Source organism: Manis javanica, chromosome 4 (assembly GCF_040802235.1).
Source record: "Manis javanica isolate MJ-LG chromosome 4, MJ_LKY, whole genome shotgun sequence".
NCBI lineage: Eukaryota > Metazoa > Chordata > Mammalia > Pholidota > Manidae > Manis > Manis javanica.
Window position 1 is genome coordinate 163,613,001 of NC_133159.1, and position 24,455 is coordinate 163,637,455.

At 35.3% G+C, this 24,455-nt stretch overlaps 1 protein-coding gene and 1 long non-coding RNA gene across 8 annotated transcripts in view; both read right to left on the minus strand.

Annotated features, from left to right (window-relative positions):
- Positions 1–12,701: 12,701 nt before the first annotated feature.
- LOC140849302 (uncharacterized) lies at positions 12,702–19,264 on the minus strand. Its single transcript, XR_012131045.1, has 3 exons — positions 19,179–19,264; positions 14,290–14,383; positions 12,702–12,745 (listed from the first exon to the last, which is right to left on the minus strand). It is a non-coding gene; the product is annotated as an uncharacterized lncRNA (long non-coding RNA).
- A 4-nt stretch (positions 19,265–19,268) lies between these two features.
- LOC140849278 (serine/threonine-protein kinase TAO1-like) overlaps positions 19,269–24,455 on the minus strand; it is a 135,688-nt gene continuing 130,501 nt past the window's right edge. For all 7 annotated transcript variants that reach the window (XM_073236279.1, XM_073236276.1, XM_073236278.1 and 4 more), the window contains 3 exons: positions 23,995–24,040; positions 23,345–23,441; positions 19,269–21,830 (listed from right to left, as the gene is read on the minus strand). In XM_073236279.1, coding sequence (XP_073092380.1) covers positions 21,713–21,830; positions 23,345–23,441; positions 23,995–24,040 — 261 coding nt within the window. In that variant the 3' untranslated portion in view covers positions 19,269–21,712. The remainder of the gene's footprint in view (positions 21,831–23,344; positions 23,442–23,994; positions 24,041–24,455) is intronic.

The window sequence follows — 24,455 nt, forward strand, 5'->3', positions numbered from 1 at the left end:
GCTTTCAGCTTCTCACTGTTCAGTATGATGTTGGCTTTGGGTTTGTCATATGAGGCCTTTACTATGTTGAGGTACTTGCCCTCTATACTCATTTTCTGGAGATTTTTTACCATGAATGGATGTTGAACTTTGTCGATTGCTTTTTCAGCTTCTATGGAGATGATCATGTGCTTTTTCTCCTTATTTTAGTTAATGTGGTGGATGATGCTGATGGATTTTCAACTGTTGTACCATCCTTGCATCTCTGGAATAAATCGTACTTGATCATGATAGACTATCTGTTTGATATATTTTTCACTATGATTTTGTTGAGTGTTTTTGTGTCTATGTTCACCAGGGATATTGGTCTATAATTTTCTTTTTTTGTGGTGTATTTGCCTAATTTTGGAATTAGAGTGATGCTGGCCTCATAGAATGAGGGTGGAAGTATTCCCTCCTTGTCTACTTTTTGGAAAGCTTTAAGGAGGATGGGCATTAGATTTTCACTAAATGTCTGATAAAATTCAGCAGTGAAGGCATCTGCTCCAAGAGTTTTATTTTTAGGTAGATTTTTATTACCAATTCAGTTTTGCTGCAGGTAATTGATCTGTTCAGATTTTCTGTTCCTTTCTCGGTCTGCCAAGGAAGGTTGTACTTTTCTTGAAAGTTGTTCATTCCTTCTGGGTTATCAAGTTTCTACGCATACAATTTTTCACCATATTCTCTAATAATTCTTTGTATTTCTGTAGTGCCCATAGTGATTTTTCCTTTCTCATTTCTAGACACTCTTTTTTTCTTGATAAGTCTGGCTAGGGGTTTTTCTATTCTGCTTATTTTCTCAAGGAACCAGCTCCTGCTTTCATTGATTCTATTGTTTTATTCTTCTCAATTTCATTTAAGCCTGCTCTAATCTTTATTATGTCCCTCTTCTACTGACTTTGGGCCTCATTTGTTCTGCTTCTTCTAGTTTTGTTAATTGTGAGTTTAGACTGTTCATATCGGGTTTTTCTTCTTTCCTGAGGCAGGCCTCTATTGCAATATACTTCCCTCTTAGCGCAGCCCTAGCTGCATCCCACAGATTTTGCATTGCTTGATCTGTTTATATTTGGTCATTGATTCATTGATTATTTAGGAGCATGTTGTTAAGCCTCCATGGGTTTGTGGGTCTTTTCATTTTCTTTGAGTAATTTATTTCTAGTTTCATACCTTTGTGGTCTGAGAAGCTGGTTGGTTCAATTTCAATATTTTTGTATTTACTGACATTCTTTTTTGTAGTCTAGTATATAATCGATTCTTGAAAATGTTCCATGTGCACCTGAGAAGAATGTGTATCCTGTGGCTTTTGGGTGGAGCATTCTGTAGATATGTTAGGTCCATCTGTTCTAATGTGTTGTTCAGTGCCTCTGTTTCCTTACTTATTTTTGGTCTGGTTGATCTGTACTTTGGAGTGAGTGGTGTGTTGAATTCTCCTAAAATGAATGCATTGCATTCTATTTCCTCTTTTAATACTGTTAGTATCTGTTTCAGATATGTAGGTATTCCTGTGTTGGGTGCATAGATACTTATAATGGTTATATCCTCTTGTTGGACTGATCCCTTTATCATTATGTAATGTCCTTCTTTGTCTCTTGTGGCTTTCTTTGTTTTGAAGTCTACTTTGTCTGATACAAGTACTTTAACTCCTGCTTTTTTCTCCCTATTGTTTTCATGAAATATCTTTTTCCATCCCTTCACTTTTAGTCTGTGTATGTCTTTGGGGTTGAGGTGAGTCTCTTTTAGGTGGCATATAGATGGGACTTGCTTTTTTATCCCTCATATTGACTCTGTGTCTTCTGATTGGTGCATTCACTCCATTTACATTTTGGGTGATTATCAAATAGGTATGTACTTATTGCCATTTCAGGCTTTAGACTCGTGGTTACCAACGGTTCAAGGAAAACTTCCTTACTATCTAAGAGTCTAGGCTCACTTAGTGTGCTATTACAAATACAATCTAAAGGTTCTTTTTTTTTCTCCTCCTTTTTCTTCCTCCTCCATTGTTTATATATTAAGTATCATATTCTGTACTCTTTGTCTATCCCTTAACCTACTTTGGGATAGTTGATTTAATTTTGCATTTGCTTAGTAATTAATTGTTCTGCTTTCTTTAATGTGGTTTTATTACCTCTGGTGACAGCTATTTAGCCTTAGGAACACTTCCATCTATAGCAGTCCATCCAAGATACACTGCAGAGACAGTTTGTGGGGGGTAAATACTCTCAGCTTTTGCTTATCTGGAAATTGTTTGATACCCTCCTTCAATGTTAAATGATAATCTTGCCAGATAGAGTATTCTTGCTTCTGCTTCATTGCATTACATATATCATGCCACTCCCTTCTGACCTGTAAGGTTTCTGCTGAGAAGTCTGATGACAGCCTGATGGGTTTTCCTCTGTATGTGATCCTTTCTCTCTCTCTGGCTTCTTTTAATACTCTGTCCTTACCCTTGATCTTTGCCATTTTAATTATTATATGTTTTGGTGTTGTCTATCTTGTCTCCCTTGTGTTGAGAGATCTGTGCCCCTCCATGGCCTGAGAGACTATCTCCTTCCCCAGATTGGGGAAGTTTTCAGCAATTACCTCCTCAAAGACACTTTCCCTTTTCCTCTCTCTTCTTCTTCTGATACCCCTATAACACGAATATTGTTCTGGTTGGATTGGTCACACAGTTCTCTCAATATTCTTTCATTCCTAGAGATCTTTTTTTCTGTGCCTCAGCTTCTTTGCATTCCTCTTCTTCAATTTTTTTCATTTACCATCTCCTCGACCATATCTAATCTGCTTTTAAATCCCCACATTGTATTCCATAATGAATGTATCTCTATTCTGGATTTGTTCCTGCATTCTTGAGTATTTTTCTGTACCTGCATGGATGTGTTTATGATTTTTTAAATCTCTTTTAGGAAGATTGATGAGTTCATTGTCACTTGACCTCTTTTCTGGTGTTTTGGGGATTTTGGTTTCAACCAGGTTCCTTTGACATTTCATCTTTGTATGTGGCACCATCTAGGACCCTGAAGGTGTACTCCCTGCAATTACTTAGCCCATGGAGCCATGTCAGGGGTCTCAGAGGAGCGGCGCTGGTGACTGGGGGTTGGGAAGAGCTGTTTCCTGCTTCCCAGATACTGTACGTCTCTACACAGCCAGACTAGTCAACCAAACACACAGGTGTAACCCTCTATGCTTTGCATTTGTAACTGCTGTAGGCAGGACCTCCCTCTGGCTGGACTGATGCCAGGGCAGGGGCAGATGGTTTGTAAGCCAGTGCCAGCCTGCCAGAAGGTGCAGCAGGCTGCATATCATGGAGGAAGGCCTCGGAGCTGTATAGCCACCCAGGGGGATGGAGTGCCTGAAGTTCCTGAAAAGTTCCCAACCTGCTGGGCAGAGTGCACCTGAACAGTTTTGTCTACCTGTCCTTTTTCCTGAACAGCAAGCCCTGTGCAATATTTGCCCATTTAGTAGCCCTCTCACTGTTAGGAAGTCTCTCATACTGCCTGCCTTTCTTTTCTCCCAGAGCAGCTGGATGTGAATCCCTGTTTTCCACAACAGCTGGAATCTCAGTCTGTCCAAGTATTCTTCCTGTCTTAGCTTTCCAACCCCACTGATCTCCAGAGGACCATGTAATATAAGTTCTTGCTCCCACAGCAGATCTCCAGGGCTGGGTGTTCAGCAGTCCTAGGCCTCCACCCTGTCTCCACTCCATTTCTCTTCCTTCTGCCAGTGAGCTGGGGTGGGAGAAGAGCATGGGCCCCCCAGATCATGGCTTTGGTATGTTACGTTTTTTGAGGTCTGTTCTTTTCTCCAGGTGTAAGAAGTCTGGTGCTGCCTTCTTTCCTGTTGATCTTTTAGGGTTAGTTGTATTAACAATATTTTCATATTATATGTGGTTTTGGGAGGAGGCCTCTGTCTCACCTCTCACGTCGTCATCTTTAATCTGATCTACCTGACTTTAATCGCTGTTACATGATAAAACTATCAAGTTATCAGGACATAATTCCGTACCTACTGGTTCCCGACCCAGCACTTGATATTTAACCTATTATGTACATATTTTTCCCTTTCCCCATTTGATTTGCTTGGTTCTGGGGAACAGATACCCTAACATCAAAATGCCATCTTGGTTAATTTTGAAATAGCCACAAGTTAGAATAAATACATTAGTAATACCGGTCAACTACCTCTTTTTCCACAGCAGCCTGATGTTTCTTGATCAGTTTCTTCATTTTTGCAGCAAAGTTGTTACGCTGCATTTCAAGATCTTTCTCTAACCTGAGATGATGCTTATCCATCTCAGCCTTCAGCTTATCTTTCAGAGACATCAGCTGTTTCTGATGCTCAAGTTTTCTGAGCTCATGTTCTTCCATTTCCCTTGTAACCTACAACAATGGAGAGGAAAGAATGAAATAAAGCAAAACCTTTTTCTTTCAAAACCATCTTAGACCAGTCTACTATCAACTAAGTAGGTAATTCATGTAGGAGATCCCAGTCAACAGCTTCTAATAAAATTTCATCTGAAAAAGCAGACAAGCTAGCTGGTTCTAAAATTTAAATGGGAATGTAAAGCACCTAGAATAGCCAAAATTTTGAGGGGATATGAAAGTTGGTAGATTTAAATTCAGTAATCAAAACAGTGCAGTATTGGTATGAGGACAGGCTGAAGAGAGCAAAGGAACACACTGAAATCTGGAAACAGACCCACATATATTCAGTCAATTGATTTACTACCAAAAAGTCAAGTTAATTCAAAGAGGAAAGGAAAGTGTTTTTAACAAATCCTGCTGTAACACCTGGTTCTCTGTATTCTAAATAAATAAATGCTTAATCATGCTATACACAGAAATTAACTTGACAAGAGTCACTTGACATAAACCTAAAATCCAGAATCAGAGAGCAGGAGAAAACACAGAATATTATCATGACCTTGGGGTCAGCAAATGTTTCTTGGGTAGGACACAAAAAACACTGATTATAATGAAAAAAATGTACAAACTGGATTCTCAAACAGAGGCAAAATTCAGATAATGTAAGATTAACCATTTAAAGTGAACAATTCAGTAGCATTTAGTATATTCATGATGTTCTGCAACCACTGCCCCATTGTAAAGAAAAAAATGTACAAACTGGATTCTCAGAGACAAAATTTATATAATGTAGGATTAATCATTTAAAGTAAACAATTCAATAGTATTTAGTATATTCATGATGTTCTGCAAGACTGCCCGTATCTAGTTACAAAACATATATAATACTTCAGAAGAAAACCCTGTATGTTTTAAGCAGTTGCTCCCCCATCTCCCCTTCTGGTAACCACCAATCTATTTTCTGTCTATGGATTTATCTATTTTGGATGTTTCATATAATATGTGACCTGCTGTATCTGGCTTCTTTCACCTAGCATGTTTCCAAGGTTCATCCATATTGTACAGGATGCAACAGTACTTCGTTTCTTTTTATAGTGAATAATATTCCACTGTATGTCCATACCCTCATTTGTTTATACATTTATTTGTTGCTGGACCTGTGTGTTGTTTCCACCTTTTGGATATTGTGAATACTGCTCTTGTGAACATTTGTGTATATGCATTTGTTTAAGTACCTGCTTTCAATTGTTTTGGGTATATATCTAGGAGTAGAATTGCTGAATCATGGGGAAATGCTATGTTAAACTTTTTGAGAAATCATCAACTGTTTACCACAGCAGCTGACATTTTACATTCTTACCAGCAATATATAGCAGGAGTTCCAATTTCTCCACGTGCTCTCTAGTTGTTATTTTCCATCTTTGTTTTTGTTTTTCTCTCTTAATAGCTAACCACCTAACAAAACAGCAGCAGACTCACACAGTCCAAGAAGGGACTAGCAGTTACCAAAGGGAAAGGGGTGGGAAGGGTGGGTGGGAAGGCAGGGAGAAAAGGATTAAGGGCCTTTATGATTAGTACACATAGTGTAGAGGGGGGAGATGGGGAAGGCAGTAATAGCACAGAGAAGACAAGCAGTGATTCTATAGCATCTTATTACGTTGATGGAGAGTGACTTCAATGGGGTGTTAGGTGGGAACTCAATAATATGGGTGAATGTAGTAACCAGTGTTGCTCATGTGAAACCTTCATATGATTGTATATCAATGATACCTTAACAACAACAACAAAATAGCTGGCCATCCTAGTGGCTGTAAGGTGGTACTCATTATAGTTTTAATTTGCGTTTCTCTAATGACTAATTATATTGAGTATATTTTCATGTGCTGTTGGCCATTTGTATACATTCTTTGGATAAATGTCTTTTCAAGTCTTTAACACATTTTTAAAAATTGAGGTATAGTTTATATATTAATTTGAATAGTTTTTTGGTGGAGTCTTTAGGGCTTTTTTTATGTAGCATCGGGTCATCTCCAAACAATGACTGTTTCACTTCTTCCTCACCAGAGTGGGTGCCTTTTATATTTGTCTTGCCTGATAATGTAGCTAGGACTTCCAATACTCTGTTGAATAAAAGTGTTGTGAGTAGGCATCCTTGTCTTATTCCTGATTTTAGAGGAAAAGTTCTTAGCTTTTTCATGGCCTTCACTCATTTTTAATGGGTTGTTTGAATTGGATTTTAAAACTAAAAATTTTAATTTATCACAGATGGAGAAAAAATATTTGCAGGACATATCAGAGAAAAAATACCTGTATGTTTCTTATGAAAGTCAAACATACATATGCCCTATGACTCAGCCATTTTATCCTATGTATTTGTCACAGAAATTAAAACATCATGTTCAAAGACATGTACATGTTTGTAGCATCTTACTATGCTGATGGACAGTGACTGTTCTGGGGTATGTGGTGGGGACTTGGTAATAGGGGGAGTCTAGTAACTGTAGTGTTGCTCATGTGATTGTACATTAATGACACCAAGATCATAAAATAAATAAATAAATAAAAGTATTTATTTCATCTTCCACTTGCCCCTCAGAAACCTCTAATCTACTTTCTGTGAATTCGCCTATTTTAGATATTTCGTATAAGTGGAACTCTAATAATATTTTTCCTTTTGTGTCTGGCTTATATCACTTAGCATTTTTTCAAGGTTCGCTCACATTGTAGCATATATCCGAACGCCGTTCCTTTTCACAGCTGAGTAATATTCCACTGTAGATGTGTATATATATATATATATATATATATATATACACACACACACCACACACACTATGGTTTGTTTATCCATTCATGTGTTAATGAACACTTGGGTTGTTTCCATCTTTTAGCTATTGTGCCTAGTAACTTTTGGTAATACTGAAAGCAGTGAAGTTAAAAAGGAAGCATTCCTATCAATTGTGAAAACGAGTTACCTGACCTTCCAATGTTTTCAAGAAAATTTAAAATCTTACACATGAAAGTGTAGCAAACATCCACATTTCCTAAACTGAGAAGTTGTAATTTCTACAATTACACCCAGTTTTATTTAAAAAATGTAAACATTATGGAAAACACAAAAATCACTTTCCATTATCACCCACCTTAAACCTTTCTCCACGTCCCAAAGGCAACCATTATCATTAATATCATGTTGAATAGTTACTATTTTTAAATACCTTCGTTTTCATCTAAGTAACTTCAATTAATACATTATATGGTATTTATTGATTTAATTATTCTAAGATTTAAAAAATATTCTTTTTGCATTCTCAAAACACGTTTCCTAAATGCAGACATTAAACTGGGAATTAAAAAGCCTTTTGCCATTTTAAAATAAGTTGCCTAAAATTATGTTCCAAACTTCTGATACATCAAAGGAAAAAAAACCCCAAACTCTTAAACAAACCAGACTAGGAAAATTAGTTACCAAAGTTGAATTTTTTTTCACTGAAATCCAAATACTTACAGATTCCGGATGGATGGCAGAATTATTAGACATGACTGTGTGGATTCCCTCCGTCACGTGTAGCTCACTCTTGTAGCTTTGACTCCTGGTCTTGTTGGACACACGGGGAACAGACTGATGATTTCCAATATTCACTGCTCCTGTCTGTCCAACACCGTGATCTTGGTCCTGAGGGAAAAGAGTATTAGATTCAAATATCTTTATCTCCTGAATTCTTGATTATTAGCATCTAGCACACCGCTTGGCACACACAGTCTTCAGAATGTTAGTGGTCTATTTTGAGAAATTCCTTGTATTTGCCAAGACCAGAAAGTTTATCAGTTGTTAGTTGACAGATTAAAAAAATGACCGACAGTAAATACCAAAAAGCCCAACCAAGTGAAAAAGTTAATCAATTCAGAGTTATTTCCAAAGGGTAGTCTTTTCTCTAAAATTTTTGACATTATTTTGAAATCCATTTCTACTACACATCTCATGGGGTATACACAGAGATGCTGCTCATTTCTCAGTGATTCCAATGGTGAAACCAAACCCCAACCTTTTTTTTTTAATCCTATAAACATCCCTTTTAGTTATTTTTTATTGAAGCCTTTTATATTTCTTTTCTTCTCAGAATATAGTCTTTAGCCTAAACTTCTTCCACTGAGTAATTTAATATTAATTCCTACCTATTTTTATGTAAAATTAAAAATTGTATATATATTTAATCATAATTAGAAGACTGTTCTTCCCAAGAAACCCGGCAAACTTTGGTATCTGGGCACCAATATTACAGTCTTACCATACCGAAACTCTGTCAGATATGCCAGAATAATAAATACAGGACCCATAGTATATGGAGGATCTTTTCTTACATCCACAGCCTTAAACTGGGCACCAATATTACAGTCTTACCATACCGAAACTCTGTCAGATATGCAGAATAATAAATACAGGACCCATAGTATATGGAGGATCTTTTTTTTACATCCACTGCCTTAAAAAGTTGCTGTTTATTCTAATGTTTAATGACATTAGAATTTTATTAATTTCACTTTACTAAAGTAATTCATATACCTAAAATAGCCCCAACTTTCTAGTGACTAGTGTTAGAACTAAAAAAACAATATCAAAAATACCAAAACTGTATGTAAGAAAGTCTTCTATTTTATAGTTCATTAATTATGTAGTGTTTATTAAAAAGAAAAGTAACTACTACTGTTTTAAGAATGCAGGGATCTTTCTCAATAGAAAGCAATAAAAAAGAATCAAAGCTTTGGCATTGAGACATGAGCAAAGAAGAAAACAGAAAATACTTAGACTAAAAAAAGATAGCTCCACAAATCATAAGCTTTATATTTTCCTTTGAGGAAGTTTTGTAACATTTCTACTGCAAACTTGGAAACATGGTAACATGGAAACAACTTGGTCTCAAGAGTAATATATGAATCTGAACCCATATGCTTCTACAGTAAGTTAGTTAACCACTCTGAGCCTTACTTTACTCACCTATAAAATGAGTATTTTAGAACCATGTAGAGGAATGAATTCCTATACACAACTGAAAAGAATGAAGTGTTCTCAGTAACAGAATAAGAATCCTTGGTAATTTTTTTCCCCCCAGGATAAATTTAACTAAGTCCACATGGTTTATTTCATTCATTCATTCATTCATTCCATTTATTTATAAAAATGCAAGAAATTTCCAATTTAATAAACATGTATCAACCATTACACAAAAGGCACTGGGGGAGAGGTTTATACAATAAACAAGATAAGGGAAGAATGGTTGGTAATTCTAATGACTTCTCTGTGAGCACCGTCAACTTCCAAAACGCGGTAATTTCAAATACTTCACAAAGCGTGTCCCCATGCCATCAGACAATCAGGCAAAAAAGTGTTCAGTAGACCAGAATTTTGAGAGGGACTAGATTAAAATAAAAGTTGAACAGGTTTCTCTAATAAAAGACTTCACACAGGCTTTACTATGCTGATGTCCACTACCGAGAGTTTGGTTTAAAGAATGCAAAACCTTTTTCTCCACCTGGGACCTCAGAGAATCACTGTGAAGACACAATCTGGAAACCACTGATATAAAAGATTCTTGGCAAGAAAAGTTCCATAAGGAAAGAAGCCAATAAAGAGACCCCAATACTTGAGCCGTTTCTAAGTTATTACCTTTCCTTCCTGTGCTTCTACTGCCGGCCCTTTATGTGCCTCCTGGGAAAGGACCTTCTTGTTTCGATTGTGCAGATTGTCCAGCACTCTTTTTTTTTTCTTCCCTTTGCCCTTTGAAGGAGATCTATTAACACCGTTGTAGGGTTGCTCCCGAAGCACAAAGGGGGTCCTGGTTAAGAGTAGAAGGCAAAAGTCAGGTTGAGACCTATATATTTTTTTCATTCAGAACAATATGAATCCCTTCTTGGACCCTAGAGTTACTATCCTAAATAATTATAGATAATGCATGTAATCTATGGTTTATCTAATTCTGCTATGCTTTTTACTTCTTAGATTTATAAATTTTAATTTACTTGTATACACTCTGTGCCTACATAACTTCCCCTGTACTTTTTATGAAAACTTTGAACATATGACACCTTTGTTGGCCAAATGAAAATGCAGAGTTGAAGATAATCAGAGTCCTAAGTAAACATTAAGAATTAAGTCCAATTAGAGCTCTAAGTAAATGCTTACAAATTCTTAGAACTGGTTTCATAGAGGAGACACTATCAGTTCTGAATTACATTAGATTTCAACAGGAATGTGTTTACTGATGGTGAATTACATAACATACTACTTGGGTATTATGGGCTCCTTTATGTTGCTTAAATGAAACTTCATAAAACACTAGCAGTTGATTAAAAGACGTTATGTATTAGTGATTTTTACCATTAATATTTAATAAAGCTTAACATTATCAAATACAGAAAAGTAGAAAGAACAATTCTACTATAAGATTATCATCATTACATTTGGTATTTTTTGGATATTTATGTCTTCTCAGAAATTTTCCAAGTATAGATTTTGTTTTTGTAGTGAGCACACAGATTGCAGAAAGATGACTTGTGCGCTGGAGTTCATGAGATGATCTTGAATTCTTTTAAGACTTTTACCCCCCTTTATTAGCTCAGATTTATTTCTTCTCTGAAGAATTGTAACTATATATTATTCTCTTTTTATTGCTGTAAGTATTATGTTATTTCAACTCATAATGCCTACAGACTATTTCCTCAAAATGTTCATGCCAAAATTACATAACCATTATTTTAATTCTGATAATTATTTTCAATTTTTCATTCTGAGATAAATAGCTTCATACAGTAAGGTCACTTTTTTCCATTTTATTCTTTTTCCTTATGACAGACTGCAACAGAAATGTGGTTAGGCCAAAGGGAAGGATGCACTTGACAGATTCTTCCTATCACTTTCAATAATGGCAATATACAAAATGGACCAGGTAAATGAATACATATGCAGGTTTGGCATCAACCCAAGGTCAAGTATGCATTCCTGGTGGGCTGGGTTATTACCAAAAGAGCTTCTTTTGCCTTCATTAGGCAAATGTAAGAAGCCAGGACACATTCTTCCTTTTCCTGAGCCTTAGCTTGGTATGTACCATCTATTTATAATATTCGGTCATTTTTATCTGAAAATAATATATCTTGTAATTCTAGAGTTATTTAATAGTTTTTCTACAAATGGATCCTGCTTATTTTTCACTTACATAATTCATAGCTATACTAAACCTTTTGTTGCTATTGTGAATACCTAGTTTTTGGGCTTGAATTTGAGACTGTAAGTGTGCTTAGGGCCTAGAATTCCCTAAGTGTTACTGAAACTTTATACTGCTCTTCTACATACTGTAGTTGCAAATAACCCTACCTAATTATGTACATGATCCTTGCAATATCCTTGTGTACTGAACTGCGTGTTGGTGAAAATAAAACTGAACTTCTTTGAGATTCTAAAACGTGCATGCTGAAAGTATAATTTTCTAGTGAAAAATCCACAAAATTCCTTAGGGTCACAAAAAGATAGTCATCTGCTACTCACGAATGCCTTATCTAGATGTTTTAAGAACTATATTAAATTGAACAATACTTATTATTGCTATTCATAAAATGTGAACCTCTAAATGAAAACATTTTTGAGGAACAGAAAGCATATACTAAGAATTTATTTAACATTAGGGTAACCAAACCTATTGAAAAATGAATAGAATTCACATTACTTTTAAAATACTTTCATTGCTAAGTTAGAAAAACATATTTCTCAAAAGGAAACAAAAATGTGATATTCATTTTTAACAGTTCTTTTGAAATATCTTTTCTCGACACAGTATTTTTATAAATGTATTACACATGCATTTCTCTTCCTTTCGATATGACTTTATATAGGACAGAAGGGTATATAAAGTATGGTAGATACAAAAATTAAATCCAAAGTTAAACTATGCCTTTGCCACCTCTGAAATGACATTGTTCCATATGAGTTAAAATTTGTAGCTGTAACTCATGAATATATTCTTGCACATATAAAAATTAAGTCATTTAGTACTACTATATTGAATATTTAACTATATATTCTATTCAGACATGGTAAAAGCAGTTAATTTTGAAAAACAAAATGAAAAAAACTTAGCAACTAAGAAAATTTCCAAGAAAGAATGGTATTATGAAATTAGTATTTTAGCAAAACCCAGTACAGCGTACTTAATACTGATTCGGAATCAAAGAAGAATAAAAACACATTCTTTCAAATAATTTCTTAGGTGTACAAAACAGAGTATAACTGACCTTTAAAAGTTTCTTTGATGTAGGGCGATCTTTAGGGTTTTTTCTGGAGGCAAGACTCTACAAAGTTGCGAAAAGAACTGGACCTATTGTAAAGGAAAGTATTAAGTGAACATATTGCTATTTCCTTTAAAAACACATCCACAAATCAAGGCATGTCCCTATGGGTGGGAGGGAGAATAGAAATCATAAAAAAAAGCAGACCACAATACACTATATATTTCATCATGTAAGTCTATAAAAAGCTATGCAAAGCAACTAATGAATCTTTCCCATTTTTCCAAAGATAGATGTGCACACATTATTTTAAAATCCTGCTCTCACATACTTAAATATCACAACTCATTCTACGTTGTGGTAAATTAGGGAAGTCAATCATTTCCTTCCCTTTTTGCATTCAAATCTAAGATAATATTCTTCTTAGTATTTTTTTTTCTTTTCTCTAGCCACATCTCTTTCTTGCTTGACCCTTGGATCATCTTCCATATAGCATGTTTCAGAATATCATGTTATTTGTTTTGGAAAGAACATTTTTTATACCTAAGTATTTAGTGTCCTTGAGCAAATGGACAAAAGTTCCAGAAAACAGTAAAAATTTTTTAAAAATTAGAATTCTGTAACCTACTATTATATAGTGTTACTGATGAGAGTTCAGTAAGGCAGTAAGTAAAAAATGTTCCACCAATGTTTGTCATCAATATTCAAATAAGATTTAATTCTTTTATACAAGAATTCTTTTTTGAATCCCTAAAGTATCAACCAGTGTAAAGACAGCCTGTGTTTAGTGTATTTATTATTCAGATGTACCATCATAAACTGTGCCAAGATTTCTTCGAAACATCTCTACAGAAGCAGCAAAGACCTGTGAACTTGCCTTAATAATGTAATGATAAAAAATAAATTATTGCTAATTTATGCATCTTGTGAATTTTAAAGTATTTGTTAAGTACAGTAGATAGTCTTCTCGAATTTTTCAAATGCTAGATACACCTGAAGACTTTCCCATTAAAATTTTCTATCACTGATAAAAATCCTTTCCTAAAATTGTCCATCTGTTCTCAATAAAACTTCTTTACATGAATAACAGTATTATCAAAGAAGCACTAGGAGATGCAACATCAAAGCACATTCTGAATAATAAATAATAACAATTAGAATCATCCAAAAATTATGAATTATCTGGTAATTCTGATAAATTATCAAATCATTTTTACCTATGTTTTATACCATATCAATTATAAACCATTCCCCAATTAGATATCTATACAGGTTGTGGCAATCTATATATTGCAGTTTTAAAATATGAATGTTTAAATCATGCTATTTATTATATAATCAGGGTTCTATGTGTCGCTAAGGTACAAAAAGTATATTACTTTTTATACAAAAGCCATACTTTTTGCTCCCATGTAGCATCACCTATCTTTTATTTCTGAACTGAGTTATATATATGCTATGAAAAGTAGAGATAATAAAGGATAAACATGATGCAAGGATAAAATAAAGCTATTTTAATATTTCTTCAGGTTATATACACTTCACCTCATTGAAATGAAATCATTTTGATAACATTATGAAAAAGTATTTAAATTTTACCATGTTGAACAATATCTCTCTCAGCCATACTCACCATTCATTAGACTGCAGTGTAGGGGGGTTATTTCTGGTAATGAGATATAAGGCACGCCTTGCATTCATATGATATAAAGGAGGGTCTCTTTCCGCTATAAAAGAAAGAAAACTTCCTGTTAAATATGTGCCTGTTATATAGGAGCATGGATGCACTGTTAGTTTTTTTTTTTTAAATAAACCCCAACTTAGGAAAAAAGTTGCAAGTAGAGTTCAGAGAACTTAGTTAAGTGAGTCAATAGAGAGGAAATTGCAGCCCTGATGCACATCTCTAAATAGTGTATTTTTCCAATAAACAAGAACATTCTAAGAGAACCTAATACAGTCATTAAATCAGACCATTAATATGAATGAATACATGACTATTATCTAATCTTCAAGCTCCATTGTAGTTTCTATCAAATGTCCCAATAATGTCCTTTGTAGCAAAAATGACCTTCAATCATCTTCTTCCCTTAAAGAAAATGTCCATTTTTTCTAAGTTTTAAACTTACATAAAATTGTTCATAAAATATCTCTAAAATCCTTCTAATATGTGTAAAATCTGGAGTCATGTCCCCTGTCATTCCTGATATTGGTTGTTTGTGTCTTCTTTCTGTTTGATCTAGCCAGAGGTTTATTAATTTCATTAATTTCCCCAAAGAACTAATTTGTGACCTCATTGATTTTCTCTATTGTTTTCATTTTCTATTTAATTGATTTCTGGTTTGATCTTTTCTGGGTGTCTTTGTTCTGTTTTACTGTGATTGAATTTGCCCTTCTTTTTCTAGTCTTAAGGTGACAGTTGAAGTCATGACCTTGACAATTCACAAGTATAACAATTTTGACTCTCGAATATCCCTCAGTTTGGCTTTGTGCTGTTATTAAATTTAGTTTACACCATCTCTGGGCAGGAATATCACAGAAGCAAGTGTCACGCTTTTCTCAGTGTATTCTATGATGATCCTATAGAACAGGCCCGTGGTTTCAGATCGTCTTGTCATTGATGGCGTTCACTTTGATCACTAAAGGCCATTCCACAAGGTTTCATGGTGAAGTTTCACTTTTTTCCTTTGCAATTATTAAGTACTTGTGAAAAGGTACTTGAGTCTATATAAATATTCTGTTTTGCATAAAGATCATTTTATTCTCTTATTGTATAGATTTAGATTCTTCATTTAATAATTTATGACTTGCTACTATCATTTATTTTGATGTTGAAATGGTTTCATTTTTGAGCAGTTGAGAATCTTCTGAAGCCGATGTCTGCCTTTCCGGCATGGCTCCAGCATTCCCTGCTCAGCTCCTTGCTCTCTGGCCCACTAAGATGTTCCAGGATCATCTTATGCTTTCCCTACTGCAGACACGGCTCCAAGGAGCCGTGGCAGGCAGTGTGCTCACTGCTACTGCCCGTGTCACTTCTCTTAGATCCTGTCAGTGGATAAAGGAAGGGAACACACACGTCCCTCATATATTTGTATTCATACTTGCACATTAAATATCTTTAGTTGTTTATTGAAAACAACTGAGTTCACTACAATATCTCAAATCCAATGCTATGGTACTATTTATTCGAGCCTTCTCTTCCCGTTGTTTGTAGCACCCTTCTCTGACAGTAGGAAACCTCACTCTCATTATCCTTAATATATTTGATGAATCGCCCCTGTACATAGCCAGTCTCCCATCTAGGCCACACCCTTTCCCCTTTTCCCATCAAGTTTTCAAACACCATTCCAAGCCTGTCTACAGTGTGAATGTCCACTTCATCCACTCAGGTTCTGACACCCCATCCAAACTGGATCACTTTAGGCAGTGACGCCCCCCTCATCAGCCCTCAGGAGGGAAGCCCCCTTCCTTTCAATCAGGCACTGCCACTGTGTCAGGTGACCCACCCCCAAATATGGACGTGCTCCTTGGCCTCTGACACCCCATGCTGGGCTACTTCCAGGTCTGAATGCTTTGGTTACCCCACCAGGACTCTGAATCCCCAAACTTGACTGCCGCCCTCCCTGCACAGGTTCTGCTTCCACATACAAGGCATTCTGTCTGTGGGAACTCCCTCCTCTCCTCACAGGACTCTGACACACCATGCCGGGCTACCATGGCTCAGCAGGTGACATGGAAACCTACTTTATACTGTCCTCCCAACAGCTTTAAGAATGAGTAGTTTGATCCAGGAAGGAGAAGGGATTACTGAAGAAATTCTTAATGAATAAAATAACTTGTTTCTACTGTGATTTATTAAAGTATTCAAAAATTCTAAGTGGTGTACCATCAATATATCAAACCAGAGTATGATTTTTGATCTGTCATTTACTATAAAGCTGAACATCTCTATTTAGTCAAAGAACACTGAACTTAGCTAAAAACCATAGAGATTTACTAAATCTAGAATGCGGTAGCCTTCAGTGGATTCAAGGGATATTTTCCATTTCAAATACTTTTTTAATTGAAGTATCATTGATATTCAATCTTATATTGGTTTCAAGTATACAACACAGTGGTTCTACAGTCACCCATATTAAATCCTCACCCCCGCTACTGCAGTTACTGTCAACATAGCAAAATGTTACAGAAGCAGTGCTTATAGTTTCCATGCTATTCTACTATCCTGGTGACCAGCTTATGACTGAAAATTTTTGTGCCCTTTTACTGCCCTCACCCTCAACTACTCACCCCAATCCCTCCCCCACAGTAACCACCAGTCACGACTCAGTGTCTATAAGTCTACTGCGATGGTGTTCCTTTTGTTTTGTGTTTAGATTCCACAAATAAGTGAAATCATATGGTGTTTTGTCTCTGCCTGGCTTATTTCACTTAGCATAATACCCTCTAGGTTGATCCATGTTGTTGCAAATGGCAGGATTTCTTTTCTTCTTATGGCTGAATAATATTCCATTGTGTATATGTACCACCTCTTCTTTATCCACTTATCTACTGATGGACAGTTAGGCTGTTTCTATAACTTGGCTACTGTAATGCAACAATAAACAGAGCGGTGCATCCATCTTTTTGAATCAGGGATTTTGTTTTCTTCAGGTAAATTTCTAGAATTGGAATTACTGGGTCATATGGCATTTCTATTTTTAGTTTTTTTAGTAACCTACGCACTGCTTTCCACAGCGGCTGGTCCAATTTACATTCCCAACAAGAGGGTAGAAAGGTTCCCCTTTCTCCACATCCTTGCCAACACTTGTTTTTTCTTTTCTCTTGGACAGAGGCCATTCTAACCGGTCTGAGGTGATATACTATTGTCGTCTTAAGTTGCATTTCCCTGATGATTAGTGATGTGGAGCATCTTTTCATTGTTGGCCATCTGTATTTCAGCTTTGGGAAAATGTCTGTTCTGGTCTCTGCCCATTTTTTAGTCGGGTTTTTTTTTTTTTTTTTTTTTGGTGTTTAGTAGTATGAGTTCTTTATATATTTTGGATGTTAACCCTTAATAGGAAAAATCATTTACAAGTATACTCTCCCACACTGTAGGTTACATTTTTGTTCTGTTGATGGTATCCTTTGCTGTACAGGAGCATTTTGGTTTCGTATATACGCCCACGTGGTCATTTGTTATTTTGTTTCCATTTCCTGAGCAGTTGTGTACAGGAAAAAACTGCTCACACTTATGTTTGAGAGATCTTTGCCTATGTTTTCGTCTAAGAGTTTTATGGTTACACGTCTAACATCTAGATCTTTGATCTACTTTGAGTTTACTTTTGTGTGTAGAGAGTCATAGACAGTAATCTAGCTTCTCTCTCTTGCATGTAGCCATCCAGTTTTGCCAACACCAGCTGTTGAAGTCTGTCCTTTCACCATTGTATACTTATGGCCTAAGAATGCAGCACCCCAGTTTGAAAAAGACAGATGCACCCCTATGTTTATCACTGCACTATTTACAATAGCCAAGATATGGAAGCAACCTAAATGTCCATCAGTAGATGAATGGATAAAGAAGATGTGGTACCTATACACAATGGAATATTACTGAGCCATAAGGAAAAAACAGATCCTACCATTTGCAACAACATGGATGGAGCTAGAAGGTATTATGCTCAGTGAAATCAGCCAGGTGGAGAAAGACAAGGACCAAATGATTTCACTCACATGTGGAGTATAAGAACAAAGGAAAACTGAAGGAACAAAATAGCAGCAGAATCACAGAACCCAAGAATGGACTAACAGTTACCAAAGGGAAAGGGACTGGGGAGGATGGGTGGGAAGGGAGGGATAATGGCGGGGAAAAAGAAAGAGGGCATTACTATTAGCATGTATAGTGCGAGGGGGGCACGGGGAGGGCTGTGCAACACAGAGCAGACAAGTAGTGATTTTACAGCATCTTAGTATGGTGATGGACAGTGACTGTGAAGGGGTATGTGGGGGGGACTTGGTGAAGGGGGAAGCCTAGTAAACATAATGTTCTTCATGTAATTGTAGATTAATGATACCAAAAAAAAATCAAACTGTACAATAAGCTATGCAGCCTGATAATCTAATCCTCATACCTAACACAAAGTATTAAGTAACCTAAGTAGCGGTAAGTAATTCATGAATGCTTTAGAGACCCTTCATAGATGGTAAATTTATAACCACAGACATATTCTAGGTGTTTAACAAATACTCATTAAATGTTACACACAGATACCTCAAAATTAATACCACAGTAGAAACTATTTTAGACCTAATTTAATACAGCAAATGTAATATGCCTAAATTTACATATATATATATATATATATATATATATATATATATATATATATATATACACAAAATGCCAAATAACCAAAGTGACAACCTTGATAGATATATTGCTCCCCTTAAACACTGACATAAAAATAAAAATCTGTAATTTGGTACAGAAATTGAGATAAAACATTGATCAAAACTTACTACGCAGTAATAAAGAGCAATGCTTACCTAGTTCAATGCATGTTATTCCAAGAGACCATATATCGACTTTGTTATCATATTGTTGTTCATTCCTGCCTAAAATTATTTCTGGGGGCCATCCTAAAACATAAAATGTTACTTAAAGTTAAAAGAGAAATGAAAAGTATACTGTTCTATAAAAACGTAATGACCATCCACATGGAGAATCCCTGTGTGAATTCCAGATGATATATCTGGACATAAGAATTCTTATAACGGGAAATGCATTACAGGTTGTGAGGTAAATATTTACCATTGCGCACACAGTGTTAGACTTATTCTCACCATTTGTCATGATCAGGTACCAGCATCCTGGAGGAAAAACTCCCCAGAGCAGGGTTGTATTCTGCATCAATTCAAGTTTGCAGATTGTAATATTGTATAGCCTTTATGCCAGCAGTTCTCAAACATTTTGGTTTCAGCATCTTACTATAAAAGTCTAAATTTTGCTCGAAAGAGGGCATTTTATCACTGGCACTTGTTTTCTTGAAGTAAACAAACTCACTACATTTAGCTGAGAAAATATCTACCACAATAAGCAACCATGAATAAGCCATTTGTCGGTCTTTTTCGCAAATAAGAGTAGTGTTCTGTGATAAAAGTGGCTAGGACAGCCACTCATAACTAAATAAACCATACAATTATTAACTTTGGAGGCGTCTTGGTTATAAAATGAAACGTTAAGTCGCATCTTCAGGTAGACTCTAATGTTCTCACTGGTGCTTCACCTTATCCTTCCTTTGTACTTGTTAAGCACAGACAAACATTTAGAACAGTTTCTGACTGCTTAATAACATTGTCACCAGGCGTATGTGTGTTCCTGTGTGTAAAAGTATGTAAATACATAGTGCTGTGTTCCTAATATACCATATACAAATTAATACATCTGTAACTTTCAATTGCCGATAACAGAGGGCTTCTAATGTGTTAAGATGTTGAAGTAAGCTTGGGGAGTCACTAAGTTCAACAAAGTTAAAAAAGTAGTTTTGTTTTTAATGCACAACTTTCTAGCTCCTTTCTAGTATCTAATATTGATCACTGATTTGTAAAGAGGGGGACCATTAGTAAGCATTATTTGTCCAAAGAACCCTTTTTTTATACAGGGGAAGAGGATTCTATCTAAACTAGGGTTCTACATAAGAAATTTTTGGTCATACAGAACAGTAGTCTTCAAACTTTTTATTTTCTTACTTCCAATGAATTTATTTTAAAAATGTATCCGCTTATACATTTTTGAGTTGGTATCTAAATTTTATAAACTTAATAGTTGCAAAGGATATAATGCACACATATGTATATACATTATTTTGTATATGTGCTTTACAGATATTTACAACTTGGAGCTGAGGACTTCACTCATTCAATTCATTAAAAACACTGCTGTATAATAACCTAATTAGCAAACCCAGTCTGCATGGTCATATCAGCCATTCAAATCAGAATTATTTTCTGTCAGGAAATGCCAAACTTCATTTTTCATTGTAAATAACATGTTAGTGTGTCCTCACGACAATTGTCCCAGTTATAAATGAGATCATTTTTGATTCCCTAGAAAAGAAGATGGGAGGAAGGATAATTGGGGAAAAGAAAGAGCAAGGAGCCAAAGGAACTGAGGAGAGATGACTGTGAAGGCAGAAGGCCCTGTGTCAAAACTTGGTGTCCTAGCTCTTCAATATTTCTGATGCTATATATTCTAGATGTTACGTGTTCTCAAGTTGTCCCTCTGGTGACGGTTTGAGGCTTTTAATTCTCAGAGCAATGCATCACTCTACTATTCAGGATGGGTGAGAAGCCTTTCTTTAACAAACTGGGAGTTGGGAGATTTGAAACGTAGGTGGAAAAGAAGATGCAGTAGACCTGAGACACTTCTCAGCATGTACAGAGAGAGGACATCTATGGAAGTTGAAGATGTGGAAAATTATTCCCTTCAGACTTGCTGCCATTAATATGGAATTATTTATGAATAAAATTAGATGATGTCTAGAAGTTGCTTCAAGTAACTGGAGGTGGGAGGGAGGGCAAGAAGATCAAGTACACAGGGCAGCCAGGCCCTGGGGTAGTGCTGTTAGGCTGAGCTGACCGCTGTGTGAGCCTTCGTTATATTTTTGTCTCTTTCCCTGTATACTAGAAATTCTCCACAATGAAAAATGAAAACAAAAAGTTCCTGATCAGCTACCAGTCTTCAGGGACTCTTATTCAGAAGATACTGACACACAGTAAGTACAAATCTAAAGAAAATTTCCACTTAGCATTTCTATCTTCTCCCTTCTTAAACAATTAAATTTTTTCACTCCTACCCCCAATACATGATGTAGATGATAACAGGAAAGAACCGTAGGGGGGACAAATGATACAATAGGAGGTACAAGGGCAGCGCCTCAAATCTGTATCTGAAACTACAGTGCTTAGAGGAATATCTAAAGCAGCCCTGTATTTCCAAGAGAAACATAAAGCACCTGATAAAAGGACAAGCACACACTGCCTATTTCAATTATGAGGATCAATACCAGATAGGACTACGCTTACCAATGCGGCGTCCCCACAAAAGACTTGGCAGAAGAGGCCATGGAAGCAAATCCAAAGTCAGCAAGTTTCGCCTGGCCTCCTGGTGTCAGAAGGATATTTCCTCCTTTGACGTCTCTGGGTTTAAGGAACACAGAAAATTATTTGTCTTTCCTTTGTAAGATTCTACTGAAAATGATAAAGATCATATAAAAATGTATAAAAGAGGGAAGGAGAAATCAGAATCATTAAGGCCTTGGGTAATCTCTCAGTTGGGATAACGAGAGCTAAGATCCCAACTAAGAAATGAGATACACAGAATTCCTCTAAGTATATAGTAACAAGTTTCTAAAAGAGAAGATAAAATACCAGTAGAAACAGAAGAAAAAAATTAGCTAATTAATAGTACATACTTGATATTTGAGTGCCTGTTTATTGGTACAAGTAATGGTTTAAAAAATTTAGCTGAACATTCTTATATGATTGTAAGATTTCTGAGTATACCCTTAACAATAAAATGGAGTAAGAAGAACCTGATGCCCCAAATTTGTTTTTTTTTAATTACTCATATCATTCCAAATTTTAGCATAGTTCTCCTACCTAAATATGAAATGAAAACTGAAAACACATGGGTAAGGTAATATCAATGATCCCAAATTTACTTTTAAGCTCTTTTCTAAATCAGCAACGTACATGTGAAATAAGAAAATTATAATGGGATTGCATGCCCAATGGGCACCATAACATTCAAAAAGAAAGAACTTTCTAAGCACTTGTCAATTCATACTATATAGAATTATAATGGATGTAATATTAAGTTAATCTATTTTCTTCCATTTGTTTTTATAAAAATGAAAGGTTCTTTGAAGTTGAGAAGACCTTAGGTTCTGCTTCCAACTCTTTCATTCTCTTATTTACTATGCATGTGGATTTTTCTCTTGGACCTTACTATCCTCATCTAAAAAACTGATACCCATTAATTTGCAATGACTCTACTATATAAGTTTACTTTGTATTGTCTGGTTCACATAGATAATTTAAAAAATGCTAGCTTCCATCTAAAAACAGGCAAAACCAATACCAATGCTAAAAATGTACTTTATGATGGTTTAATCTTTAAATTACTATCCATTATCAAGGATTATCTCAAAAGCATAGAATGCTAGTAGCTTTCACTTGTCCCTGTCATGGAATCAATGGAACAAATCCGGCATTAGGAGTCACCAGGAGGACAAAAGATCTAGGTTAGTTCTAGTCTAATCTATCTTGCTTCATCAGCTTTGAGAAGTGAGTCACAAATTGGGGCATCAGTTTCTGCATCTGTAAAATGAAACAAGTAAGAATACATAATCCCTATCGTCTTTCCCACTTCACAAATTCAACTTTTCTATAATTAAATTTCTATCACAAATCTCTAAAGTGCACATACTTTGGAAAGCCCAGCAGCATGTGTAGAAAAAGATAAAAATTATTCTCAACCAAGAGATCAAATAAATTAGTATATTCATTTTAAGACACGGATAACCTAAAAAAATATGAGTTTGTAAAACTCCAGAATACTTTTATTTAGCTAAAACCAACAAAGCTTTCAGGATTAATAAATTCTAGGTCTGATTTGCTTATTAATGTATGGTAATTTTTAAGGTACTTACCTATGGATCATGGCACGGGAATGTAAGTAGGCTAATCCCTGAAGAGCACCATGTATAATTGCTGCTATTTCCATTTCTTGTAATGGCTTTTGGTAAACTTGAAATAAGATTTTATTTGAAAATAATTATTCTATAGAACATTTCTATTTTAAAATATATATACACATATCTAATATATGGGCCAGTTTAAAAAAAGTAACATTTAGCAAGAAGGAATTTTTTGCTTTCCAAGATAGTAAAACAAAGCAATTGAACTTAGTAAGTGCACAGTTGTGCCTATTTATTAGAGTTCACAGCCAATTTTCCTCTAAGTTAACATTTAACAATTATTTCATGATTATAAAAACAATGAAAGAGCTTTCCCTTTTTATATTCCTACATATCTTCATTCTGAACAGAAGGAACAAATTAAGTTTAATGATAAAGAATGCAGAAAAATGCCTGTTAAATCACAATGAAAGAAAACTCATCTGTTATGCTAAAACGTAGTATTTAATGAGGACAGTGCATACCACGCTGAGAATCTAGAAAACACAACGGTTTTACTCTTACGGGAAAGTTTTAACATTATTTTAAAAATCTCTCAGTGAATGAATTCTCATTTTATTATACTAATACTTTTCTTTTCTTAATAAATAAAGGAGGCTTACCTTTCAGCAAACCTGAAGCAGATCCTAAACAATATTCCATTACAAGCTACAGGGGGAAAAAATGATAAAAAACATTAAAATACACTATTAAAATAAAAAGATTCTATATGAGATAAAATAAATTCACCAAGGAGATCGAGAAGATAGTTTGAAGTGAAAAAAACTCTAGTTATCAATTACCTTTAAATATAAGTATACATTTTGGAACTTGTTAAATGCATACATGAAGTTTAGCCAATGCTACATTAATATTTTATAATGCCGACCTATAACTGCTTGTAGAAGATGTGTGTTTCATGTAATTACTAACTAAAGCTATAAAGGAATATACATATTCCATTCATATTAACCTATAGTAGCAATACTGGTATTGTTAGGAAGCAGAAAGTCGTCCTCTGGTTCTATATATACCAAGTTTGGGTTACCGTTTAAATCTTTCCTATAAAGCAAACACAGAGCAC